This window comes from Phlebotomus papatasi, chromosome 1 (assembly GCF_024763615.1).
Source record: "Phlebotomus papatasi isolate M1 chromosome 1, Ppap_2.1, whole genome shotgun sequence".
NCBI classification, from domain to species: Eukaryota; Metazoa; Arthropoda; class Insecta; order Diptera; family Psychodidae; genus Phlebotomus; species Phlebotomus papatasi.
Window position 1 is genome coordinate 49,747,328 of NC_077222.1, and position 21,725 is coordinate 49,769,052.

The 21,725-nt window shown below is 32.4% G+C and overlaps 1 protein-coding gene across 4 annotated transcripts; it reads right to left on the reverse strand.

The window, feature by feature from the left end:
* Positions 1–72: 72 nt before the first annotated feature.
* LOC129804784 (extended synaptotagmin-2) lies at positions 73–21,721 on the reverse strand. Of its 4 annotated transcripts, none has more exons than XM_055852386.1 (8): positions 21,473–21,721; positions 20,607–20,696; positions 20,133–20,502; positions 16,539–17,132; positions 12,195–12,365; positions 11,403–11,482; positions 5,265–5,313; positions 73–5,193 (listed from the first exon to the last, which is right to left on the reverse strand). In XM_055852386.1, exons 2-8 carry the CDS (start codon positions 20,609–20,611, stop codon positions 4,012–4,014), a joined length of 2,451 nt encoding a protein of 816 aa, XP_055708361.1. In that variant the 5' UTR covers positions 20,612–20,696; positions 21,473–21,721; the 3' UTR covers positions 73–4,011. The 4 variants fall into 4 exon arrangements, with proteins under 4 accessions (XP_055708361.1, XP_055708379.1, XP_055708370.1 ...); XM_055852404.1 differs by having other exon boundaries at positions 21,460–21,721; XM_055852395.1 differs by lacking the exon at positions 21,473–21,721 and adding an exon at positions 20,768–20,904.
* Between the last annotated feature and the right edge of the window lie 4 nt (positions 21,722–21,725).

Consider the following 21,725-nt stretch of genomic DNA (forward strand, 5'->3'; position numbering starts at 1 on the left):
AAGAACCAGTGGCGGAGGTAATTTCAAAAATTACTACAGCGACCAAAATTTTGATTCACAAAGCCATCCCAATTTTAATTTTAAATATAATTTTATTTTTCCATAATTGAGTACAGTTTGTAGGCACATAACAATATATATGTATATATATTTATTTCTTTATTAAATACATAAAATCCATTTTGTAAATGGTTGTGTCACATAAGAATTTAAAAGATTCCCAATAAAGTGCTATGTTACACTAAATGCTAGTAAAATTACACAATTTTTGTTTGTAAAATAAAAAAAATAATTCTCCTTTGTATAATCTGACATGGACAGTGAGAGAGGTTGGCTTCACAATAAATCTTTCATCAGAGAAAAATACAATCATAGCAAATAAAAAAGTCAATAGGAGTTCCCTAATATTTTCACACATTCTACTTGTACAACTTTTTTGATTAGGTTTTCAACATATTCTTTTTTTTATTTTAAATATAATTATTGTTATTGTTTTAAAGCACAGAGAGTTCACAACAGGGTTCTATCATATCAAATTTTACGGGGAAATACTCGAAGATATATCAAATCTATTTCATTTTGCAAATTTCATGTTTCATGCAATAAAGAAAAACTTTCATCATAAATCTTCCTAGGGATTTTATGGAGATATTCTTGAGTTGATTTTAACTTAAAAAAATGTGCAAGAACTATAAAATTTTTGTGCAAACTTTTCAAAAGTTTAACATTTTTCTTCTAATTTTTTTAATTTGAAAACTGATGGATAATATTCTCCTAGAGTTAACACTGTTGACACAATTAACTTTCAGTTTTGTAAATATTATATATTTGTAAAAATTATTTAGAAAAATTGAGAGAAAACTAGTTCTAGTTCTAGAAGTCTCGCTCATGCATTTGTACAAGCAATGATTTGTAAAATTCTTGAATTTATTAAAAAGGTTATGTTCGAATAATAATAAAAAAAGGTTCAGCATGAACGCAGAAAATCAGTACTTTTCTGGGTTGTAAAACTGATCGCAGTAGAGAATTAACAAACTGATAGGGCAATTTAAAAAATGTTGTTTTTTTAGAAAAAAAAATAACTTTTATTAAATATTGTTTTCATTTAGCTAAATTGGTCTTTGATAAAATAAAATAAGCGATTCTAAAATAACTTTATTGCTCGAACTGAAAGAGAAAGCAGTTAAATAACCTGACTTTTTCCAACTTTTCACTGTTCTGGAGCTTAAACGGTAAAAGAAATCAACTTTCGGTCGTTGATGAGCTCCAATAAAAAAAAGCATTATTTCTAGATGTTTTTTTTTCATTTTCCCCTCACCCTTTTCGATCTCCGAAAACTTTTTTTGTCATATTTCGAAAACGGCACAAGGGGCACTAGGTTTCTTTTATTTTCGGATATATTTTGGAGGTAGCTTAGGCTTAGACGAACATTTTCGTCCAAACATACCTTTGACCGAACAAATCGCAGGTTTAAATTATTGAAGATCAAAGGTCAATTACTTTGGATGTGTTTTTTAATCGATTTGGTCGAATTTGGATTTTTCGGAAAGGTATTGAAATTTCAAATCTGGTTGTTTTCACCGGTATTAAATGTTAGGTAGCGATAATTGAATCATTTTTTTCGGAAATTATTTTTCAGCTTGAGCGTAAGTTTGTTTCGAAGTTAGAGGTCAAGCGATAGGCGATATCGACTTACGGTCTTCAATGAGCCCTCTCAAAGCTGGACATTATCTTGGACGGTCTTTTTTTTTCTTTTTCCCTTAACCCCTGCTCATTCCCTCCAAAACCATATTTTTTCGGTTTATTTCGAAAATGGCAATATAGATTTCTTTTATTTTCGGATATGTTTTATGGCCTCTACAGACTAGAGAAATTTATGTCCATATTGAAGAGTTTTTCCTACACCAGCGTACGGAATTTGCTTCAATATGGACATAAATCTGTCTAGTGTGTAGAGGCCATTAGAGGATGCCTAGGCGAACACTTCGTTCAAACACACCTGTGATCGGAAATACTGCCATTTTGAATTATTGAAGGTCAAAGTTCAATCACTTTCGAGGACTTATTTTTAACAGATTTTGGTTAAATATGATTTTTTTGGAAAGGGTTTGACATTTCTCATTCGGCTAATCATTCCCAATCGGTAATGAATTGGTCATGTAATCGTAATTGATTTGTGTTTCTCGAATATATATCATATTATTTACGCGTAAGTATGTTACTAATAACAAGAGCAATCTAAAATGCACAATTCTTAGCCATTTTTTTTTAGTTTAGAATTGTTCTTCTATTTGTGAATGAATTTAATCGGTAATAAAATGATATACATCTAAGATGTATATCAGTTAACTTGTAAGGTCGAGCATTCCGCAAAGCTGGGGCGCTCTCTTTTAAAACACTTTTGTATTGTATATAAAAATATCTAACCTTAGAATATTTTCTCTAGGTTAGATTACGTTAAAAGTCTCTCTGGAGCTGAATTTCAATTGTGAAAAAAGGACTGTACATTTTTAAATTATTCAAAAAATTTCGTGTGGCATTTAATTCTAAATATACGATCGATAATATCTTTCTTAAAAAATTCAAATTGTAATATAACCTTTCTATAAACTGAAAAAAAATCAAAGCCTTGTCTTAGCTGGCAAAAAATACTACAAAAATTATTTTAAACCATTTTGAAAGTTAGTTTTTGTGGTGAAAAAATATCTGCTGTTTTATCTTTTTGTAATTTTTTATGGTTAAGCTCAACTTAACCTCACATTTCCATCTAACCTCTTAATAAATTAAAAGTAGCGAGACCTCTAGTTCTACAACAATGTCTTCTTTATAATGGTGTCTACATACACATTAGGAAGCAATTTTCGCCAAAAATTGCCTTTTTAAATTCTAAGGATAGGGAAAATTTTCTTTAAAAAGGCATTTTTTTTTAAAGAAATTGCTTCTAGTGTGTAGAGCCCTTAACAGTGAAATACCGATTTTGGATCTGGTTCTCTCCCCCTTTATTATTTCTTTATTCTTTTACAAGACAGAGAAAAGAACCAAAGTGAAAATACTATTTTTCTTTCTCTTACACCGCTTATTGACCGAATATTATATAATTAATCTCTTCTTTAGCTTAAATTTTCCTTTATTTATGAAAATCAAAGCTCAATTTATTTTGAATGAAATTTTTGATCAAAATTTTGTGCAGATTAAAATTTTGTGATTTTAATTTTCGAATTTGAAAAAATACGTATCTCCACGGTATATTCTTTTTATATATTTTTTAATTCCTAATTGTTTGAGATTCCTAAAAATTTTAATTTTGTATCCCTTTAGCTGCTGATTTTTTTTCTTGTAATCACACGAAAATTTTGTAAATTTTGAATATCAGAAACCTAATAAATTATCACTAAACATATTATTACATATTTATTCAAAGCTTTAATAGACATTATTCCCCCAAAAAAATCCACATTTATTTAATAAATTGTGAGAAAAAGCTTCAAAATTTTCTTTGAATTATTTCTAAAATTGATAAAATTTATCCACGAGTATCAATTTAATTGAACAAGATTTTTTTTTGGACAGAAAAAAAGCTCCCCGGTAATTTGCAATCATCTCTGAGATGAAAGCTGTGACCAATTTAAGGTTTCTACATATTGGGAACAATTTTCGTCAAAAAATGCATTTTTGACAGAATTTTGACGTTTCTACCTAGAGCGTTGTAGACAATAATTTCCTTCAAAAAAGCAATTTTTGACGAAAATTGCTCACAATGTGTAGAGGCCTTTAGAGATCACACAAAATGCATTATTAAGCACTATTCAATTGTAGTTAAAGATTTATTCCCATAAAATATTTTAATTCTATCGTAATTTTTGATTGACTAGAGTTTGAAGGCATTAAAAGCCCTAGCCAATCAGAAAATGCGATGCAACCAAAATATTTATTTGGATTAAAAATTTAATACATGTGAATCAAGTTTTACCCTTACATTTTTTTTTGCACAAAATGCCGAAGCATAATTTCTTACTCATAATTTTCAGGAAGCAGATCATACCATGCAGTGCTTCCTTGTTGAGAGATTTCGTTGTCATTGAGGGGTACCCTGACAATTCCAATTACTGGACTTCCTCCACTGAGGAAGCCCTTTTGCGTGGCTACTGTCACTTCCAGCTCTGATCCAATTAATTCTGCCGTCGAGATGATGTACTCAAAAGTAGCATCATAGATGGGATTGCAGTTATCCTTGGCCACATTGGTCTTCCGTTTGGACTCCTTGGAGCGTCCTGGGAGGAGATAGAGCTTAACATAGGGATCAGGGATATTGGACGGATCCTTCAGGGGAATATTCATGATCTTGTGCACAATAACAATAAGTCTCTGTCGCTGAACACTGTAGCGCAGTGTTAGCTGAATCCTTCCCAAGCCAGCAACTCCACCTGAAGATGTAGTACTGGTTGTGCGATGAATCAAAGTGGAATCTCCATATTCTGGAGTTGCTGGTGGTGTCGCGGAAGACACAGTTGCCGTTGAAGAAACCACACAGGGTTCTTCTGGAGTTGATCCCGAGATATCTCGGGATGCTGTGTCAACAGACAATCTCGAATCCTGCTTTGAGAGCTGAGCACTCTTCACAGAATCCGTCCTTGAGAGTGATCCCTCTCCATTACTTCCCGTAGATTCTATCTCATCTTCAGTATTTGGGGCATTTCGCAGAATTCTCAGGGACATTGACATAATAATCTTGGACACTGGACCTGACTTTTGGAGGGTAAATGGCTCAGAAACAACATCCATATTGGCCTTTGCCAATAGAGAACTCAAAGCATAACTGAACTTTCCAAGTTCCTTCTCCGTCTTATGATCAACAATTTTCAACTGAACGGAATCATTTTCCGGATTAGCCACAAGAAATGTAAAACCTTGCTCCCAAACTGGAGCATCAGTTCTCATCTGAGCAGATGTCTGTTCCTGCTTCTTGCCCACATTGACAATGAGAAAAGGATCAGGTTTACTCTGTGGCCGAGCCTGAGGCAAATTCTTGGCTGAATCAATGAAAATGGTCAAGAGAGCTGTACTCATTGAAGTTACACGCAACATCTGTGTCTCAGCCAAAGCAGCTGATAGATCATTGCGATCGGTACTCAGTGTCATCCAAGCTAATCTCAAATGAACCATTCCATGCTTGGCATTCTCCAATGTGAGCCACTGAAAAAACATCCATCATTTAGCACGCTTCGCTTTTAGCATTCACCTAAAATCACTAAATGTTATCTCACCGTATCGACTTGTCCTTTCTTCACCACGCTGGTGATCTCAACGGTTGCTCTACAATAAGAAGAAAACCCCACCAAGAAAAAAAATACCATTTAGCACTTAATCATCAAAAATAGAAGTTGAAAGAAGCATTTTTTCTCTTCTCCAGAGAAATAATACCAGCATGATAAAACCAATATGAATGAGACAAAATTTTCGAGAATTCTTTTATACAGCTTCAAGCGCAAATTTTTTTTTTACACACAAATGCAAAAATAACTAATTTACACAAAATGTTAATGTTATAAATGCGCTCAAGCTACATTTTTGTTAAAATTATTATTGTATTTTTTTCTAAAGGTTTTGGGATGAAAGAAATGGAGGAAGGATTTTTTGCAATTTATTTAAATTTACTTTTTTTTGTATATTTCTATTTACATTGAGAGAGTGGTTAATACCTTCCTAGTGGATCATGTTCGCCAGTTCTGTCCCAGTCGAAAAGCTTTACACCAAATACTGTATGATGAGATACATCAATGCAGGCCTGTAACCAATTAATTACACAGCTTTCCATCTCCTTCACCATTTTTTTTATTTACAATAACAAATTAGAGGAGGATTAGGAGCTTCTCATTACCAAACCAGTAATTTATGGCATTTGTTTTGATTGAAAGTTTTACAATTAAAGAAAATAATTGAAAAATGTTAGCCTCAGTGTGTTATCACACTTTCACATTAAAATTTTAATATGATTCACATTAATTATTGTCGCTGGTAAGAGTCCAAATGTGTAATTTGTGTGTTTGAATCATTTTATATTCAAAATTTGATCTATTTGTTGATAAAAAGGTAGACTAGGCCCGCAAAATTTGATATAAATTGATTTATAGCATTAATGCGAAAAATGAATGCGATTTTCTCTTTAATTTTTTAATGTGAAAAATATTTATGCTTTAGGTAAATTTAAACTTATTTTTTCAGGCCAAGTCCACTTCTTTATCAATAAATAGAAAAACCCCAAATATTAAGTGACTCAAAGACACAAATAACATATTTGGACGCTCACAAGCGGCAATTAATGTGCAAGTGTAATAACACCGTTATATTTAGAATTCTTCAAAATGTACTACTTTTGCTACGTTAAATCACTATCTACGAAAAGTTATAGGGCACTATATTCGAGGGGTAACTCAATGAGAAATTAAAACATGATTATGATTCTCGTTTCTAGAAACATAGTGCTTTCTCGCAGTTTCTGTTTGATTCTTGTAAGCGTTTCCGCATTTTTAGAAACATTTCATGTTTCTTGAATGCATTTCTAGAAATGAAATGATTGTGTTTTTTGAGTGCGTTTCTTTCTGCAGTTTGTTTCGTGTTTTTAGGTACGTTTTCACGTTTTTGTTAACTATTTCTGCCACAGCACATTCTCTCCCGAGGCAAGTGGTTAGAGAATCAAGCCAATCGATTCATGTCTCCAGCATTTCGACATTTTGCAGATTTGTTTATAGCCCAAAAATCCCAGAAACCATCTTTAATCGCGAATTAAAAATAACAGATCACAAATAACCGGAGCGTACTGCACGAATTTCGAGGCTTCGTACGTTGACAAAGCCTCAAAGACCGGCATTCATAGCAGCAGCAACAAGATCGTCGAGCCATTATAAGTAGGGGAAAGTACTCTCCCTTCGAACGATCATGCCTTCGAATCATGTGAATTTTCTTTTACTTTTCAATTAGGGTAAAAGGAACACCTGACACTTTAAGAAGTCTTGTCAGGACCTATCGACATCCTACTCTCTACCATTCGGAATACTAAATTTGAACAGTTATCCTTATCGAAAAACGTAAATTAATGAAAAAACGCCATATTACTTACATTTTACTAGATACTTTAAATACATTTCAACATTTTGACAAAAGTGTCAATAGGGGTTCCCTGTCGAAGAGGTGTTCCTTCGACCCTATTCAATTATTGATAATTATGTGATAATTATGTGTAAGTCTCTTAGGAAAAATAAATGAAAATTCGCAAGATTCGAAGGCATGAACGTTCGAAGGGAGCGTACTTTCTCCTATCTAAAAAAAATCCTTGGGAACCTCCACACTACATTTAGAAAATTTTCAAATGTATTTTTTCGTTTTTAGAAACGTTTCCATGAATAGTTCCATTTTTCTAGAAATTTTTCCGTGTTGAAAGGATTCTTAGATATTATTTTCGTGCATTCACAAATCTTTCTGTGTTTCTTGAGTGCATTTTTACGTTTCCAAAAACGGTTTCCGTATAATTGATTGAATACGTTCTCGCAACTAGAAATTGTTTCGTGTTTCTATAAACTCTTATGTGTTTCTTTCTTCTGGATGCATCTTAGTGTTTATGGAAATAATTTCCGTAATTCTTGTTTAGGTTTTCGCATTTACAGCTCAGTAAGAGCTAGCCATTTTTAATCTCTCACAATGCTGCAAAGCAGTACAGTTTCAACAGAGCAAAATCTTCTGTTTTTGTTTTTTCTCTTTTTTTATTGGAATTTTGTGTATTCAAAGAAAAGTTCAAATATGCTTTTTACATGACTGGCATATACAACCTGAGAAAGAGCTTTTCCACCGTTTTGCTCTGGAGATTGGTAATCAACGCTAAGACGGCGGTGGACACTGAAAACTACACGGGATCAGTTAACGAAACTGTACTTCGAAAGCATTATTGATGAATAAATTTATCTTATCTATTTCTAAAAATTTTTCTGTATTTCTTGGATAAATTTTCGAATTTCTAGAAATGTTTATGTATTTCTTGGCTGCATTTCCGCGTTTATAAAAACATTTTCATGTTTCTTGAATGCGTTTCCGTATTTTCAGAAATTGTTCCGTATTTCTTAAGATACGTTTCTAGAAATGTTTCACTGTTTATTAGATGCACATTTGTGTTTGTAAAAAAATATATATATATTTCCGGGTTTCTTACATTTCCGGGTTCCGTGTTTCTAAAAATGTTTTTCAACTGAATGCGGTTTAATGTTTTTAAAATTAATTACCCCTCGACTACCAGATTAATATATACTTCAGCCACTAGAGTTTTAATTTAAATAAGTATAATCAAAGGGACAAATACTGATGATATGATCATACCGATCATACAATATAAAAAAAAATTATAATAAAACTTATTGTTATCACTTCCAATTATTGTTTAAGACCAATTGGGATACTCGGGATACTATGAATACGTATTTTTTCACACTTTAATTTATTAATTTAAATGAAAAATTGAAGATTAATTTTTCAATAAATTAAACCGCTCAAAAATCAGTACTATCTTAGTCAATATTGAATTTGTTGTTCTAAAACTTCTTAAAGTATTATTGCCTTTTCAGATTCAAAGAGTTAAAAAAAAAATGCAAATATTAAATATGTATATGCCAACTATTTTGAATAACACTAGCAAAAGAATATTTTTCAATAATTTCATTGCTAGAGGCCTTGACTTCTTTAACAGGTTAAATAATTTATTAAAAAAGAATACATTCTTTTAGCTGATGGTCGAATCACCAAATAAATCACTGTATCTAACGCTTAATTGATTTGATGTTGGAATCATCACACCATCAGACGATAAGCAGTAGGGTGAAAAAAAAATTCTTCGTCAAAACCATTCATAAATGAGAAACTCCTAATTGTTGTTAGTAGTGAAAAGTTTAATGTCAATTTTGTTTCCTTTCACCATGTGATTCTTTTGCATTTATATAACTTTTTTTCGCAGTGAAAAGGGTGAGAAATCCAGAGAAAAATTTGCATGAAGATAATGGTGAAGCGAAGTAGAAAACCTTCTTGCTCTTTGATTTTTTTCCATGTTTTTGTTCTGATAAAATCCATATTCACAACTTTTCAACCATTGAAATAAAAAAAAACACTTTACATAAACTAAAAAAAATACAATATACAAAAAATCAAACTGATAAGAAAATAAAATAAACAAAAGCAAATTCGCAGGAACAAATTAATAAAGAAAAAAAAGAAGAAAAAAACTCAAAAGGAAAAATAGTAGAAGAGATAGAAAAGTCCCATCATCACACCTGCCTAAGAAATCGTCATTTTGAACACCAGGAAAGCCTGGATCGTAATCCCACAAATCCAAGCACACCTCTTGGCCGCACCCAGCATCAATCTCTGACTGATCACGTGAAAATTAACAATAAGAGAGATCTATCAAATAAAATTCAGTGCATTTTTTTGTGTAGAATGGGCAACACACAATTATTCCTTTTCTGTTAAAATGTTTTGAAAACTTTTATTTGAGAAAAAAAATTACTAAATTACATTGCTTTATGAGTTACCCACACAATATAATTTGATTTTTATTATAAAAAAAATATTCGCAAAAAGTGGCTTGGTTCAGATATGAGGTGCTATAATTGAAATAAATATTTTTGCATATTTGAAATTATTGGAAATTTGACTGGTGATTATTTTATTACTAAATAGGATATGTTAACTATGATAACTAAATTGCGATAGTATCGACAGACGATTCTGAAAAATTGAAATGACAATATAAATTTTTGTAGATAATATAAATGTTTGTAAATACTTGCATTCTTTTAAGAATGATACAAAAAAGAATCTCAGCTAACCGGTGTGATAACGCATAAAATGTCGTCATTCACTAAATCTAACAGATACAGATTTATCGATACTATCGATTCGATAGTATCGACAACTTATCATTCCACCCCAGATTTAGTTAATTCAAGTCCCTCATCAAGAAAACAAACGAAATAAAATCGAGGTTTGTGTCCCTGCTTAATGCACCCTGTTTAAGTGTTGCCTATATAGGGGGGAGTGGGGTAGGTTTGAACTAGGGCAGCTTTAAAATCAAGCTTTTCTTCAATTTTAAAATGAAATTGACCTTTATCTTGATGTAGTTTAGCTTCACAATTAGTTTGCAGAACTAAAACCACTAAATCATATCGTTGTATGGCCCAATCCTATTTAAAAATAAAAGAAAAAAAGCCTATACAATTCTTTCCATTCTTCCTTATCTTCACACGTGTATGTTATAGTAAAAAATTAAACAGTGAACAGATTTTATTTCAATCAAATTTCTTGATTATTTTGTTTTGTTTTTATATTTCTATTTGTTTTCTTAAACTCTCGCATACTGCCTTTGTTTTGTAAACATATTTTTGACATTTTAATGAGAGTGAGTGAGATCTAGATCTTATCATCTCGTTCATTCTCACAGAAAATTTTGCGAACATATTTACAAACAAAAGTTATTGTGCACTGTGCATAATATGTGTATACGAAAGAAAAAATGAAACGCGTATACGCAGTTTTTTTCGGCCAAACAATAAACAATACCAAAGACACAAACCTCCATTTTAGTTTATTATGGTTAGAGAATTTAGGAGGAAGTGGGGCACTTTTGAATTGGGTTTGCTTTGAAAATGGGCTTTTTTCATCTATTTTTAAATGGAACTGAGCCTTATAATCATACGATTCGACTTCACAATTGGTTTGTGTAGCTAAATTATATAATGATAAGGTCAAGTTTTATTTAAAAATAGGAGAAAAAAGCCCAATTTCGAAACTGCCCCAAATCAAAGGTGTCACACTTCTCCCTACGGATATAATATAATTTTATATCATATTTTTAATTACTCTTTTGCCTTCTGGTCGATGTTCAAGAAGATTCTGGAAATGATCACTAATCCATCTGCCATAATTCCAAAAATTCTAATTATAGCACCTCATATCTGAACCTTCTGAACCAATTCAGAGCTTAGAATGTGAGTGAGCGAGATAACTAGTACTCACTAGCTCTCTCATTAAACTACCAAATGAATGCTTTCAAAATAAAACTAATTGTATATTGCCCAAAAGTTTTTCGGTGATACCAGAATAAATTTACCAAAATGTTTTCACGGTGCACAAGTTATAAAAATTTTAGAACAGGAAAAGCGATAGAGGAATGAGAGAATTTTAGTGATTATCATGCAAGATATTAAAATTTGCCTATTTTATCATTCTCTAGCACAAAAGCACCTAAACCTTATGGTTTTGCCTTCATAAAGCTCCGTGATTGCACATTCAAATCTACTTGTGTGTTAGTTTATGTTTTTTTTTATTTTTATTTTCTTAAAAGCCCTTTGAATGAAATGTCTCACCTTCCTAAAAATTCATCATCACTCGTGTCGTCTTTGTCGAATATCTCGATTTCCACATACTGCCCACTTTCGATCGATGCCTAAGTTTGTATTTGAATTTTATAATGCAAAGAAGCATAACAGCAATTTTCATAGAGAAAAATTAAATATATCCAAAGTACTAAGTATAATTTTAAAATTAGCTTAACAGTTAGAGCTAAGTGATTTATCCTAATTTAAAAAAAAATGTGTTGAAAGATTGTTTGGAAAGTATCTGTGCAACAGTGAAGAGAGAGAAGAGATTTGAGACACTGAATATAAATATAGTGATGTCCAATTATATTGGCAACTAATTTGCTCTTCTAGTTTGAAAAGACATTGATAAAAATTCAATTTTTCTCTTTTGAAATTTGATTAAAAAAAAAACTACATTGAACGTCTATCTCCTCAAAAAATTTATATGAAAAAATGAGAAAAAATTATTTTGATTAAAAGAAAACATATTAGAAAGAAATGAATTAAGTAAATTGAACTATTTGCATGCGACCCATTTTCCGACTCTTTTTTTTCCCCAGTTTTGTAACAACACACTTTTTACACACGTCGCGCTCAATTGCACATTTAATTTTCCGATAAGTCTGTAATAATATTTTCTTTCCTGTCACTTTCCAGCAATAGAGAATGTGATAAAAAAAAAACTCCAACTGCATTAATTATAAGGTCAATCAATCAAATTGGGATGCGTCACAATTATCGATGTTAATAAACTTCGGATTATTGAAAAATTAATTGGGCAAAAAAAAATTGATTTACCTCACACCAAAAGTCCCATTTTGGATTAACTGTGTTGTCGATGATCTGCGTCCGGAACTGCTGAGCACCCACTGTTACAACTGCATATGGATCGGATTTTCCCTTGCCAAGCACCGAAATATCCTTCTTCATCAGATCCTTAGCTTCCATCACATGTACTCTGAGGACACCCTGAAAAGGAGGAAAACAAGATTCCATCCTTAAAATCAATAAGACACATTAAAAATTTCATTGTCGCACGAAATGAACAATATATAGGAATAAGCCCAAAAGATTTTATGATAGTTGAGATTCTATTCTATAGACAAATTCGACGTCAAAGGCTTTTATTTCAATTTCGATTGTGAGTTGAAGGCAAAATAGCTTAAGGGCCATAATGACTCCGGCACACCTTTTAGATCAGGAAAATTTCATTAAGTTGAAATTCGTATCCCTTTCTTTCTCGCATGTTTTGCATATGTCTATCTCATTCTCTCGCACTCTTCTTCTTCTCTTAAACATCACTCCAAATTCAATTTAGCTCAATCGAATTTGGTATGTGAAAGTATGAGATAATCATATACAAAATATGTGAGAAAGGGTTTCGAATTTCGACTTCATGAAATTTTCCTGATCTAAAAGGTGTGCCCATAAGAAATTATTTTTTTGGGTTAATTGTAAAAGGCTAAAACATTTTTGGTAAGTATTTTGATAAAAACCGTAAATAAAAAATTCACTTGGTAAGTAAAACAGCAAAATTTGTAAGTAAAAAAATCAATTTTGGTAAGTAAAAAATTAGGTTTGGTAAGTAAAATGTTGAAATGGTAAGTAAAATTGTCAGTTGGGAAGTATAAAATCAAAACTGGTAAGTAAAAATTCAAAATAGGTAAGCAACAAAATCAAATTGGTAAGTTAAAAAATCTAAAATGGTAAGTAAAAAAAACAAAAATGGTAAATAAAAGTCTAAAATGGTAAGTAAAAAAATCGAAAATGATAAGTAGAAAAATTTAAAATGATAAGTAAAAAAATCAAGAATGGTAAATATAAAATCGAAAATGGTAAGTAAATGAATCAAAGGACTAAAAATCGTTGACGAATATTCGTCCAGTATGGGAATTCTGTAATTTTCGTGGCATTGTCACGCGTGAGTTCGAAACCTGACAATTCCATTCGAGCTTTTTTTGTCATATCATATGAGTTCGAAAATGCAATTCATTGAATTTTTAATAAAATCTCTTTACTTGATGATTTTATGAAAATACAGTACGTCTTTGTTGATTTGTTTAACAAAATTCATTGTCATTTGAATTGCCAGAAATCTCAAATATGTGACTTCTGACAATGCCACGTGAGGTGAAATGGCAATGTCACAGCTACAGAATCGCATTTTCGAAAAAAGCTCTCCTAAGATTCTAACCCAATTTGTCATATGACATTGCCAGAGCGTTACAGAATTCCCCTTCAGATAAAATACCCAAAACTGAGATAACGTTCTCGAAAAAAAAGATGGCAAAGCGTCCCAGCTTTGCAGAATTCTCTAACTCACGAAATAGAGCTATCCGTGAATTATCTAATAGCATATTTTTTGGATGTAATAGCAACTTATTAATGATAAAATTCATCCACAAATAGAAGAACAATTCTAAACTAAAAAAAATGGCTAAGAATTGTGCATTTCAAAAAATTTTCTTGTCATTATAGTGAATCAATTACGATTACTTGATAAATTCATTACTGACTGAAACTGACTGGCCATACTCAGTCCCGGGATTAAGCACAATTTCGGGATAAAAAAACGCGCGAAATGGCATTACGCCTCGAGAAAATTTGCATATCTGCAGGGGCTTTGATTTACTTGAATAAATTGTCCGTAGAACGTCTCAAGATAGTATACATTCAGGTGTATTTCAAAAACGATTTCATAAATTGACTCCCAATGGTAGGCAAACTTGCATAATTGTATGTACATAATGCCGAAGTGCATACTGCCGAGACAGAGTGTATGCGAAATGCTCGAACTCGTGATTTCAATTTTTACCCCGGTTTTCAACCGATTTGAACCCATTCATAAATTACTCAAAAGATCTCTTAAAACAGCATAGAAGTAATAAAAATGGGTTTAAGATAAATGTTAGTTATCGGCTATGAAACGGTTCATTACCAGTGTCGAACCGATTGGAACCGGTTTAGAATTGTCAGATATTCCAAGATCTTTTCAACGACCTGAAATATGATACCATTCGGTTGAGAAATACGTTCTCAAGAGCCTTTTAAGCTGTGACCTTGAAAAACCGTTATTAGGAAAGATTCAATGGTATTTTCGTACCTAAACGAATACCCGCTTAGGTAATTTATAAAACATAACCAAAAATGAAAAAATTGCACAATACGTTTTCGAGCAATCCCAAAAAACATGGTTTTGGTGGGGAAAGTAAGGCATGGAGGGCCCCCAAATGGCCTAAGACACTATTTCTGACGGTCATACGAATGGACAGACGAGAGGACAGACAAACAGAGTGACGTTAATAAACTGGATACTTCAGATTTCCAGATTTCTGTGCGATTTTTTTTCCATTTTATGTTTTAGAGATTACCCAGACGGACACTGACTATGTGTGAAAATACCGTTCAATCATTCCTAATAACGTGTTTTCAAGGTCAAATTTTAAAAAAGGTTCTAAGCGCATTTATCAGGCGAATGGGGTCATGTTTGGGCTCGTTGGAAAGGTCTTGGAATTTCCGACAAAACTGAACCGGTTCCAATCGGTTTTGAACTGGAAATGAATCGGTTCGTAACCGATAACTAATTTTTATTCGAAATTTAATTAAATTAGTTATTTTGGGCAATGTTTTAAGTGATTTATAAATCTGTTCAAATCGGTTTTTAACCGGTAATGAACCGATAAGTAATTTTTGTCCGAAAATCAATTTCATTACTCTTAAAATTATTTTGTGGGATTTTTCGAATGATTTACAAATTGGTTTAAATCGGTTGAGAACCGGTAAACGGTAAATGATGAGAAAGTACTTATGAGGGATGCCATCTCAGGCACGAGTTCGAGCATTTCGCAAAGCCTGGGACGCTTTGCCACCCTTTTCTTAGACGATGCTAAAATTTATCTATTTTTACTACAATTTCCCATTGGTATTTGCGGTATATTGTATGTAATAGTCTAGGGTGACTTAAAGTCTGGAAAATGCATCGATCGCTCTCTCATTCTCTCTATAATTCAAGCAATAAAATAATTTTTTGCGTCCACCTTGGAGCAAGGCAATATAAATGTTAGTTCATTTTATTTCATTCTCCCATTTCAATGCTTTTTCCAATAATAAGCAAATACGCATTCATTGGGAAAATTATTCTTTTATTCATCAAAGAAAATAGTTAGTAAGTTTTTCTCGGATCATTACCCACTCTGTTGTAAATGTAACAAACTGTTTTACCATGAAAATTTATGTAAATATGACAAACAAAAATGTTGGCATAGTTGATAAAAGAGAGAGAGAGAATAAACATTGCTAAATCATGAATTCGTGCTCATCAAATGTTTCAAAGATTTTAATGAAATCATACATAAGAATAATTCCGAGACAGAGTCATATTTTCCACGTAATCTCGCTTGCTCACAAGAAGCTAATGGTAAGGTATAAGAAAATTGTTTCACGTATGTTTCGGTAGGAAATTATAGAATTCTGTTAATTGTAAATACGATAATTGCGCCTCTAACGGTGATTGAACGAACTTCAAATGATCTGATATGTTCTAATTTATTAGAAAATAGATTTTTGGCATTAAAAATCATTCAAAATCTTCAGATAATTGGTTTATAAGGAGCACGTTCGATAGTTAAAAAATTCTAATTAACAAATATTGCAAAATAAATCAGTTTAAACAAATTAGATTTTAACAAATTCCAAACACGAACTGTCAGCAAAGTTCGAATACTTTTTCCTTTCAGTTGTTATCTACAATAAATGAATCTTGGTTTTCTGTGTATATATTCTCTTTTTGTAGCTATTAATCACCGCAAAGTCTAAAATTGAAATTCAAGTCACTGCTTGATATTTCTCGTAAAATTGAGAAAGAGAGAAGCGGCTATTTTCTTAGCCGCTCGATGCAAAAAGCATTTCCTCTGATTTTCTTTTATATCCCAACATTATTTACAATTTTTTTTTATTATTAACTTAGCGATATCAGTGTTATTTGTCGTGTCACAACTCGCAAATCCCTCTTATCTCTCAGACAACCCGACCGCTTGATATACGATATTGTTCTTCCACAATCAAAATGATAAGGTTTAGTGAATATGGCTCAATAAAATAAGTAATATTCCTATAATCAATTTTTGAGAAATTGTTTCTTACCTCTGGTTCGGGCATCTGGAGGGTAACAGCTGGAACTTCATCACTCAATTTGATGGGCAATTTATTGGGCAGCACCATAATAGCACCAACTTGCTCAATGATAATCCTCCGTAGCATGTCACTGAGACCCGGCATGTCCAGCAAATCAACCACACCCACCAAATTGAAGTCAATATTGGGATTGTTCAGGAAGAAAATCTGAAGTCCTCCAACGAGGGGCATTTTGTTAATTAGGGGCTTCATGATCACGCGTACCATTCCATGAATCTGAAAATCTTTTATACCACCCCTCATTCCGCCCAGATTGAAATTAATATCACAGTCACTGGCATAGAAGAGATCGAGATCCATGATAATCTCATTGCGTGAAATATTCTTGTCATAGACTTTAACTCCACCAATTCTCGGTGGAATTGTGCCCAGGATCATGCGATCGAATTTGAAGCTGTTGAGTTTGTAATTGGCAAGAGCCTTCTGGACATTGGGCTCAATGGTGTTCTTGATGAGACCCTTGGCGTAGTGATTAGCATTTGGCCATACCTGCTTAAGAATCCTATTAACCCATTCACAGCGTTCAATATCGGGGAAGTAGACCTGCAAAGGTCACACGTTATTCACGGTTAACGAGCTAGAGATGACATCATGAATCAGTGATGTTAAATTACGACATTTCTTACTCAATACCAATTTTATACACTAATTTTTTTTTTTTTGAAAAAATAAAAACAATTCATTTATAAGTTCGGATTGTTGTTAATCTTACACTTTAAGTAAAACGAAATAAACAAGGAATAAGCCTGAATTACAAAGTCAAAAGTAGTCTGTATTTTTATCGTTAAAATCGAAAGATAAACTAAATATATTTCAAAAGCCAATTCAGAGTATTTTCGAAAATACAGTATACTCTCACTCAATCGGCTCTTTTTCAATCGGGCGTCAAATTTTGTTGACAATTTTCACGTTTAATTATGAAGCTAATTCGCTCAAATTCGCTGTAGTTCTTCCTATTTTATCGTGATTCTTTATAATTGAGCGCTTTTTGTGGAATTTACAAAGGCTTTGACGCCCAAATCTCTCGATAAACCGGATGACATTTTGCCCCATATGCCCGATTGAGAGAGAGTCTACTGTACATAGACGCAAGCAAAGGAGTTCCGATCAGATTTCTAATAAGAGTTCTAATAAGAATCTAATAAGCGTTCGGGCGAACATTCCAAAAATTTGAAACGCGTTTTCTCCACTTCTCATTTTCCTTCAAATTGGTAGGAAAAATTAAGAAAAAAACTTTTCGACCAATCTAAATTAATAAAGGCGTTGTATTCTCTTTCGAATTAAATTCTCTTCTAGTTAAACCTACACTGTGAGAGAAATCCGAAAAAGTTAAAATAACATTCCGGAAATGTTAATTTTACCCTGCAGTATTGATCCGAAATCGGTGTAAATATTACCCTTTTTAGGTGTATTAGGGGTAAAAGTTACCTTTTTTCATGTAAATTTTACCCTTAAAAAGGTGTAAAATTAACATTAAAAAAATGTTAATATATTTTTACACCTAAAAAGTGTTAAAGTTATGAGGAAAAAAAAGTTAAGCGCACCCTCTTTTTTTTCTCAGTGAAGGCCTTCTAAAGTCATGTTTTGCTCTTAAACGGCAGAAAAAATGCTTTTTCTAACCCCTAATTTTTGACCTTTTCATCCTTAACATTAAACCGACCAAGACCCGCTCAAATTGACAGGTTTAAAATTAACAGATATTTAAGCGGTACAATGTCACTATCAAACTTTATGAATTTCTTAAAATATGCATGTAAGTAATATATTTTCAGGGTTTAAATTTTAATTTTTTGCCCTTTTCCAAGACAATTGTTGAGTATCCTACCCTACCGCGGTTTGTCATTTGACCGAAAAACGACCAAAAAACGGGCGGTAGGTTGTAGTTTTGATATTTCATTTAGGTATTTTATTTTTTTTATTTGTAGTAAAAGAGTTTAGAGGTTATGAAAGAAAAATAGGGTTATGTGTACACTAACCTTGAAAAAGAGCGTTTTATCTTGACACGAGCTTTTTAAGTTAAATAAATTCAATAAATTCTTTTTATAATTCAAAAATTAAGAAAATTGTCTTAGTTTTTGAATTTAATAAAAACTTATAAAAAAAATAAAAATTATAATAGATGAATTTGATAGAGTGGTCGAATTAGGGGTTAAGAATTACATAACCCTGAAACTATCTGTCATAGAAAGAAATTTGCAAACAAAATAAAATGATCCTCATTAACCCGAAAATATGCATTTACTTCCTCTGGATTTATAAAAACTGACCATTAGAGATTTTAAAAATTGTCAAAATTATTTGCGAGTTAAGAACATAAATGTAACTTTAGATTTATTTTAATTTTTTATAAAACTAATCTAATAAGGAGTTTAAGATAAGTGATTTTTTGACTCTAAATTTAATTCTATTTGAAGTTTGGTTAGTTTTTTAAGGTTATGTCCAACATAACCTCACATTCAATAAAACTTCTTGGTTAAATAAGAGAATAAGCTGTATTATAGAATTTTATTTTAAAGTAGTTGGGCTTTATAGCTAAATTATATCAAAATTCGGAGCCAGTTAAAATCTCGAAATCAAAAGCCAAAATCCCGAAAACCAAAATTCTGAACGCCAAAATTCCACAAAGGCCAAAATCCTGAGAGCCACAATCACGAAAGCCAAAATCCCGAATGTTCAAAAGCTTGAAAGGAATGAAATCATATAAAGGATAACGTGCAGAATAATTTCCCGGGTGAAATTGTGGGAGTTGCTATGACAATTTTAAGAATTCGAGATTTTGGCTTTCGGGATTTTGGCGTTCGGGATTTTGGCTTTCGGGATTTTGACCAGGACCCGTAAATATTCTCTACAAATTTATTTTCAACAATTTAATTAGGCCTAAAAAGGGTTAAATGTCCGAAGAAATGACGGAAATAAATTACAAAAAGCAGGACATTGCGACTCAAATAGTGTAAACGTAAAACAAATGAGCACAATCTGCACTATTGAGATGTTATTTTTTAAACATTTGGAGTCCTAGAATTCTTTTTTTTATTATTTATACATTTATTTATAGTTTAATAAAAAAATCGTTTACACTACTGGAGTCGCACTGTAATTTTTAATCCCTCAAACTGTTTGAATTATTTGAGTCATGGAAGGTCCCAAATATTAAATTTTATTAAATTAATTTTTTGCAGGGTCAAAGGAACACCTCTCCGGCAGGAATCGACTATTGAATCTTTCATTAAACTATTGTAATTAATTTAACGTAACTTTAAGATAGCGTTTCTCTCTATTTTGCCTTTTGCATAAAAAGAGAAGTGTTAAAATTTCATGTCCTAATTATTACTGGAAGGGTGGTTTCAATGTGTCAATAGGTGTTCCTTTCACCTTAATTATTAGTTCTTCTCACTTTATAAGAAAATCGTGTAAAAAAATAGATTGTGTAATTTAGTAACATCACTGACCATCGATGCGATCGATGCGATTGCGGATCAAGTGAATTGCCCTCAACTGAGGCTTTTCGATTAATTGATTATGTATAGAGATAAGATATCTCACCCAAGCAGGTAGTTCGTCAATTCTGGCCAGAATCATTTCACGTTCCGTGGCAATAGCCGATGCCTTTGCAATGTTCCTCCGGAGATCTGTCTTCTTACGCATCTCTGTGCGTGCAACCGAAAGGATCACAGGAGCTATCAGCCATGCCACTGACCATCCCATGTAGCCCACAAAATAAATTGCCCCGACAACAGCTACTTTCTTCGCCACGGTGTAAATCACCGAGAAAAGACTCCCTTCAGTCTTTGCCACAGATGAGTCTGGCTCATCTGGAGATTTTTCTTTACTGGCAGTGACCATTGTGTCCTCTGGAACTTCCACAACAGGCTCAGTAGTATCCTCCTCCTTCTTCAGGAGATCCTCCGACTCACTGAATTTTTAGCACGGAGAAACAAGTCACGCATAAATTTATGTGAGGAAAACTCTACGTTCGTGCAATATGTGATAAAAATTTTGTTTAAAACTGAAACAAACCTCATGCTTACTGGGCAACAAAAAACTAAAAATAGAGCCACTGAAGAATGTCGTCAGAATATCAACTAAATCACACTAATATTCTTCCGGCTAGAATTGAGAAAAAGAAGGTATAAAATAAAAGAACTTAAAACTGATTGAACAGAATCTTCCTAACACACTTTTGCTGCGCAATTTGTCTTTTGGGTGGGATTCTTCTTTTGGGTGAATGGGAGGTTTTTGGAATTGATCGAGACAGCACCAAGGCTAAATGAGCAACAGTTCACGAGGCGATTGCCGGGAGCCGACTGAAAATTCTCACAGTGAATTTTTTGAAAAAGCCAGCTCGACTCTTTCCACATACACAGAACGCCTCAGAGAATCAATGCACATCGTGAGGCGGCTTTATAGTGTTAATAATATTGCTCATTTATTGCCTGAAAGCATGAGCACATCCACCGATGATGATCACACCCTGGAGATGCGTGAGTCATATTTAATAAATTTATATCAGAGGGATATCAGTGAATTCCTTTGGTCTCATGAGCTCAGGATTATTGCGGTTTGATACTCAAATTGGCAAACAGAAAGTCCCTCCTAATAACTTTCCCGGCAATTTAGGAATTACTCAAATATTAAATACTGATAGTATGATAGATTATCTTGTATTTAGTTAGGTAAACAAATTATTAAATGAGGGAATTAATTTTATTTGAACATGAAATGTGGAGGAATTTTATTTGAGCACAATCGTAGTTAACATAGAAATAAATTTTTCAGGACTTTTGAATAACAGAAAAATAACCAGTTTTAACTAAAATATAATAAATAAACTCTATAAAAGTCGAAAAATAGGAAATTCACAATAAAATACCAATTTTTGTTACCAAAATATTGTGCTTCATCATTGCAACCATGGATCTGTCAGGTAAAAAAGTGTCCCTCGTTGCAATAAGGATTTAACGGCTTTGGAGAGATTTTTCCACTGCACAATTAACACATTTACTTATTTGATGACTCGTAAAAACCAAAAGGAATTTATTTTCACTGAATTCTTAGCCAAAATTGAATTTTTCGCGATTTTCGCGTCCGCCTGTGTATTTTCCAATTTTTTCACTGAAGCGCCATCTGACAGATTTT

Coding starts and splice junctions, on each gene's coding strand:
- LOC129804784 (XM_055852386.1), bottom strand. Junction 11,483..12,194: donor AATGGGACTTTTGGTGTGAG/GTAAATCAATTT, acceptor ATACAAACTTAG/GCATCGATCGAAAGTGGGCA. Junction 5,194..5,264: donor AGAAAGGACAAGTCGATACG/GTGAGATAACAT, acceptor ATGTTTTTTCAG/TGGCTCACATTGGAGAATGC.